We start from the raw sequence: 7,128 nt of genomic DNA on the forward strand, positions 1-7,128 counted from the left end.
TGTGGAGTTTTAGATGAAGCACAAATGATAGCAAAGATAAAATAAGTCAGTTATTAGAAATTGAGGGAATAAATACATAAATAATTAAATAAATAGTGGATATAAGTATACAAATACTTTTAAACATCACTTGGGAAATATTTAAAATAAATAGAAAAATGTATTAAATAAAGGATATTAAATTAAAAAATGTTAAATTAAATAAAGAATATTTAGTTAAATTAAAGAATATTACATTAAATAAAGAATATTAAATTAAATTAAAGAATATTAAATGAAAGAATTTTAAATTCAATGAAAGAATATTAAATTAAAAAGAATATTAAATTAAATTAAAAAGAATATTAAATTAAATTAAATTATAGAATATTAAATTAAAGAATATTAAATTAAATGAAAGATTAATAAATTAAATAAAGGATATTAAATTAAAGATTAATAAATTAAATAAAGAATATTAAGTAAAATTAAAGAATGTTAAATTAAACTAAAGAATATGAAATTAAAGCATATTAAATTAAATTAAAGAATATTAAATTAAAATTATTAAATTAAAATAAAGAATAATAAATAAATAAAAAATATTAAATTAAATTAAAGAATATTAAATTAAATAAAGGATATTAAATTAAAGAATAATAAATTAAATAAAGGATATTAAATTAAAGAATAATAAATTAAATAAAGATTATTAAGTTAAATTAAAAAATACTAAATTAAAGAATATTAAATTATATAAAGAATATTAAATTAAATTAAAGATTGTTAAATTAAACTAAAGAATATGAAATTAAAGCATATTAAATTAAATTAAAAAATATTAAATTAAAATTATTAAATTAAAATAAAGAATAATAAATAAATAAAGAATATTAAATTAAATTAAAGAATATTAAATTAAATAAAGGATATTAAATTAAAGAATAATAAATTAAATAAAGGATATTAAATTAAAGAATAATAAATTAAATAAAGATTATTAAGTTAAATTAAAAAATACTAAATTAAAGAATGTAAAATTAAACTAAAGAATATTAAATTAAAGAATATTAAATTAAAAATTATTAAATTAAAATAAAGAATAATAAATTAAATAAAAATATTAAATTAAATTAAAGAATATTAAATAAAATAAAGGATATTAAATTAAAGAATAATAAATTAAATAAAGAATAATAAATTAAATTAAAGAATATTAAATTAAAGAATATTAAATTAAATAAAGAATATTAAATTAAAGAATATTAAATTAAAGAATATTAAATTAAAGAATACTAAATTAAATTAAAGAATATTAAATTAAATTAAATAATATTAATTTAAATCAAAGAATGTTAAACTTAATAATATTAAATTAAATTAAATTAAAGAATATTAAAATAAATGAAAGAATAATAAATGAAAAGAAAGAATATTAAACAGCGACAGCAGTCTCCATAGACTGACAGAAGCATGAAGCACACACTGACCAACGACAACATGCAGACCTGACCAGCACTGAGAACAGCTGATGCTGTTTTACATCTGTCGCTATGCTGATGCAAATGCATCTGTAGCTCCACCCTCTTCTGGAAAGAGCGCAATCTCATTTGCATTTAAAGCGACAGTCACCAAAACACCACATTTTAGGATCAAAGCCTGAAAGGTTCAGTTTCAGCGAGCTGGAGAACTTTATTTGTGTGTTATTCTGAGCTCAAACTGAGACACACACACTCTAGAGACAGCAGAGACGTATATTACATGCTGTTAAAAGTGGCAGAATAGTTCACCTTTAACATGGCAGAAGTGGATTCAGACACACCCCTCCCTGAATGTGATTCAACGCACTGCTTGAGATGTATTGTGTAGTTCCAGCTCAGATCATCAGATGTAGTTTTAATCAGTATGTGTGTTGTGTTGTGTGTGTGTGGGTGTTATCCAGGTCAGATGGTCAGTAAATCGATCTGCTACAGGGATCTGAGGTTCCAGGTCAACTCATCGTACTGTAGCGCTCGATCTCGTCCGTCCAGCGGCGTAATGTCCTGCAACACACAGCCCTGTCCTGCAAGGTAACACCACTGAGCTCCTCTCGCCTCAGTACACACACTAGTGTAAAACACAGACCTTATAGAGGAGGAGACCCGTGATCTTTACTTTTATGCCTGACAGAGAAGGGCACTAGCTAGAAAACAAGAAAACAATGATCATATGACTGACAGGGAAGGACACTAGCTAGTAAACATTACTCAGATGCCTGTCAGAGAATGGCACTAGCTAGACTGGACAGAGAAGGACACTAGCTAATAAACACTGATCAGATGCCTGTCAGAGAAGGACACTAGCCAGTAAACACTACTAAGATGCCTGTCAGAGAAGGACACTAGTAGCTAGTAAACACTAATCAGATGCCTGACAGAGAATGGCACTAGCTAGACTGGACAGAGAAGGACACTAGCTAATAAACACTGATCAGATGCCTGACAGAGAAGGACACTAGCTAGTAAACACTTATTGGATGCCAGAGAGCAGATGCCTGACAGAGAAGGGCCCGAGCTAGACCGGACAGAGAAGGACACTAGCTAGTAAGCACTGATCAGATGCCTGATAGAAAAGGACACTAGCTAGGCCGGACCGGAAAGGGCACTAGCTAGTAAACACTGATCAGATGCCTGACATAGAAGGACACTAGCTAGGCCGGACTGGAAAGGGCACTAGCTAGTAAACACTTATCGGATGCCAGACAGCAGATGCCTGACAGAGAAGGGCCCTAGCTAGACCAGACAGAGAAGGACACTAGCTAGTAATCGCTGTTTATATGCCTGACAGCGAATGGCACTAGCTAGGCAGAACAGAGAAGGGCACTAGCTAGTAAACACTGATCAGATGCCTGACAGAGAAGTGCACTAGCTAGTAAACACTGACCAGATGCCTGACAGAGAAGGACACTAGCTAGTAAGCACTGATCAGATGCCTGATAGAAAAGGACACTAGCTAGGCCGGACCGGAAAGGGCACTAGCTAGTAAACACTGATCAGATGCCTGACATAGAAGGACACTAGCTAGGCCGGACTGGAAAGGGCACTAGCTAGTAAACACTTATCGGATGCCAGACAGCAGATGCCTGACAGAGAAGGGCCCTAGCTAGACCAGACAGAGAAGGACACTAGCTAGTAATCGCTGTTTATATGCCTGACAGCGAATGGCACTAGCTAGGCAGAACAGAGAAGGGCACTAGCTAGTAAACACTGATCAGATGCCTGACAGAGAAGTGCACTAGCTAGTAAACACTGACCAGATGCCTGACAGAGAAGGACACTAGCTAGTAAACCCTGCTGGGATGCTGGACAGAGAAGCACACTAGCTAGTAAATGCTCATCAGATGCCTGACATAGAAGAGCACTAGCTAGTAAACACTGATCAGATCCTGACAGAGATGGGCACTAGATAGTAAACACTAATCATATGCCTGACAGAGAAGGACACTAGCTAGTAAACCCTGCTGGGATGCTGGACAGATAAGCACACTAGCTAGTAAATGCTCATCAGATGCCTGACATAGAAGAGCACTAGCTAGTAGACACTGATCATATGAATCGATGAACTGACCCGCTGACGGCTCTGGGTTTGGGTGTGGCAGGAGGTGAAAGGTCACTTCAGCAGACTGGCATGTTTTGGGTTTGTCCTGCAATACTCAGATGTTGGCATTGGTGTTGATTTGGGACAGAGACAAACGTGACCTCACATTTCTGACCCCAAATCTGGACAATCGCAAACTAGCCTGAGAAACGTCTGACAGGAGGTCTGTTGTTGTTTGTTGTTGTGGCTTCTATGGTGTTTGGTGATGTCTGAGAGTCAGATGTCAGAGCTGTTATTATTTATTTTACAGAACTGTGCAGAAACCTGTTCTGACAGAATAATTTGAGCTGAGACGATGCATACAAGAAAAAATACATCATCATCTCTTTAGATCCTCACGCACCGCAACTGCTCAATTATGTGACTCATTCCACAACTGCGGGTACATTTCAAGCATTTTCCATTCATTTCTCTGAAAGTGGAATGATGTGAAACAATAAATAATTTAGAGTGAACTGAATCCATTGTTAGTGTAAATTAAAGCAGAATGCTTAAATGTGATGGCAAACGTTGCATACTGCTATAAACTGTTGACAGAGTTGACGATAACAGATTTAATGATAAGAGTTGACGATAACAGAGTAGACGATAACGAAGTTGACAATAACGGAGTTAACGATAACAGAGTTGACGATAACAGAGTAGAGGATAACGAAGTTGACGATAAGGGAGTTAACGATAAGAGTTGACGATTACAGAGTTGATGATAACGAAGTTGACAATAACGGAGTTAACGATAACAGAGTTGACGATAACAGAGTTGACGATAACAGAGTAGACGATAACGAAGTTGATGATAACGGAGTTAACGATAACAGAGTTGACGATAACGGAGTTGACGATAAGAGTTGACGATAACAGAGTTGACGATAACGAAGTTGACGATAACGAAGTTGACGATAACGGAGATGACGATAAGAGTTGACGATAACAGAGTTGATGATAACGAAGTTGACGATAACGGAGTTGACGATAAGAGTTGACGATAACAGAGTTAATGATAAAGAAGTTGACAATAACGAAGTTAACGATAACAGAGTTGACGATAACAGAGTAGACGATAACGAAGTTGATGATAACGGAGTTAACGATAACAGAGTTGACGATAACAGAGTAGACGATAACGAAGTTGATGATAACGGAGTTAACGATAACAGAGTTGACGATAACAGAGTAGACGATAACGAAGTTGATGATAACAGAGTTAACGATAACAGAGTAGACGATAACGAAGTTGACAATAACGGAGTTAACGATAACAGAGTTGACGATAACGGAGTTGACGATAAGAGTTGTCGATAACAGAGTTGACGATAACGAAGTTGACGATAACGGAGATGACGATAAGAGTTGTCGATAACAGAGTTGATGATAACGAAGTTGACGATAACGGAGTTGACGATAAGAGTTGACGATAACAGAGTTAATGATAAAGAAGTTGACGATAACGAAGTTAACGATAACAGAGTTGACGATAACAGAGTTGACGCTAACGAAGTTGACGATAACGGAGTTAACGATAACGGAGTTAACGATAACGGAGTTGACGATAAGAGTTGACGAAAACAGAGTTGACGATAACGAAGTTGACGATAACGAAGTTGTCGATAACAGAGTTGATGATAACGAAGTTGACGATAACGGAGTTGACGATAACGGAGTTGACGATAACGGAGTTGATGATAACAAAGTTGACGATAACGGAGTTGACGGTAACGGAGTTGACGTTAACGGAGTTGACGATAACAGAGTTGACGATAACAGAGTTGACGATAACAGGGTTAACAGTAACAAGCTTGACAGTAACAGAGTTGACAATAAGAGTTTAGGATAACAGAGTTGGAAATAACAGCATCAAATTAGAACCAATCAGTTCCCAAAGGATGAAATCATGGATCACTCTTCATTTTTTCTCATTTTGGAATTGTTTCAATTGGAAGTATGTCACGATATTGGAAAAGAAAAAAAATTTGCGGCTCTTTTAAAAGTTCCTTTTCATATATTTTTGTCCAATTCATAAAATATTTGTCATTTTAGTTGCTTTAAAGTTTAGTTTTTTTATTTATTTATGAGAATGTATATATTTAAAATGACCTCTTCAAAAACTAGGTGTTAAAAAGTAGACAACAAAAAAGCTAGATATAAAATGTGTAAAACTGCTATTATCACTTAATAGCTCACATTATTGACCTCACATATGAAATTATAACTGCAATTTTTTTTTAAAGTAGAACAACTAAAAAGCATACACACACACACACGCACACACACACACACACTCACATATACAGATGTGTATGGCCAGATCTCTGACAGCTGGATCAGTTATGGTCCTGCTTGTGTTTTCTGTAATGCGTCAGTGATGAAGGAGCTGCTGCGCTACTGTCAGCGACTGTATCAAACACCAAATCAGCAAGTGTTGATGTGTTTACAGACAGACAGACTCCAGGCCCAAACACATGCCTGTCATTACCGTTACATCAGCTCCACGTTCTGATGAAATCATTGATGGAGAAAGATGATCAGTGCGAGATCCAGTTGGCAAACGCTCTGGAAAGTGCAAAAAGATGCTGTTAAAAACCTGACATGAGCATCTGTCGTGCTTCTTCAGATTCAGTGTTTGAGTATGTCTGATGAAGATCTGCTCTGAGAAATCTGCATTACACTACGAAATAATTATGTTCCTTCTTACGGTTTTTGTCTTGTTTCCAGTCCAAATATCTCGAAACTCTTAAATCAAGAAGCATTTTCTAGACAAGTAATGAATATTGCCTTGTTTTCAGAAATAATGAGTCAAAATAAAGTGAGTTTTAACAGAACACAAGCAAAATAATCTGCCAATGGGGGAAAAAACAAGATTATTTGCTCACCCCGTTGGCAGATTATTATGCTTGTTTGCATACACAAAGCAGACACACACACATATAGACACACCTAATAAAAAAGTATTTTCACTGGGCTCTGGTCTGAAGCACCTGTTACAGACGTGACCTCATGACGCCCACATAGGGAGCCTGAATAGACACCAGCACATGTTTGGCTCTAGTGTTAAATCAGGGGAACATGCTGTGACTCACTGAAGTGTGTCCCGTCACCAGAATGAATGAGAACACAAGTGTGTTTAGCTTCTCATGCAGGATTTCACACGGCTGCGCTCCAACATGATCTCACAAACATGCCATAGAGTCAGGACTGACACGGGGGGAAAAGAAGTGCACTTAGGTGTAGTGTGCTTTAGTTTGTGCTTTAGTTTAAAAGAATATATTGTTAGAAATCGTACTGCAGAAATCAGACGCACATTTTGGTTCTTGCAATTTAAAAAGTGTTGTGACAGGAGCTGTTTAGGCTGAGTAATCGGCTAAAATGGGTAAATAATGATGTGATTTGGTACAAAAGCAGCATCTAAGAAAGGTCTAGGAAAGGTCTAGTCCTTTAGGAGCAAATATAGGCCGAGGATCACCAGTTTGCCAACAAATGCATGAGAAAACTATTGAAATGTTGGTCAAGTACCAC

At 35.4% G+C, this 7,128-nt stretch overlaps 1 protein-coding gene across 3 annotated transcripts in view; it reads left to right on the forward strand.

Annotated features, from left to right (window-relative positions):
- Positions 1 to 7,128, forward strand: part of adamts16 (ADAM metallopeptidase with thrombospondin type 1 motif, 16) — a 76,074-nt gene that overhangs the window by 60,697 nt on the left and 8,249 nt on the right. For 2 of the 3 annotated variants that reach the window (XM_087286374.1, XM_087286375.1), the window contains exon 18: positions 1,922 to 2,048. In XM_087286374.1, the coding sequence (XP_087142500.1) occupies positions 1,922 to 2,048 (127 nt within the window). Of the gene's footprint in view, positions 1 to 7; positions 144 to 1,921; positions 2,049 to 7,128 lie in introns of those variants that run through there. The other variant, XR_015510737.1, reaches the window with a different exon arrangement.

The sequence above is a fragment of the Danio rerio genome, chromosome 16 (genome assembly GCF_052040795.2).
Source record: "Danio rerio strain M-AB ecotype USA chromosome 16, GRCz13ab, whole genome shotgun sequence".
NCBI lineage: Eukaryota > Metazoa > Chordata > Actinopteri > Cypriniformes > Danionidae > Danio > Danio rerio.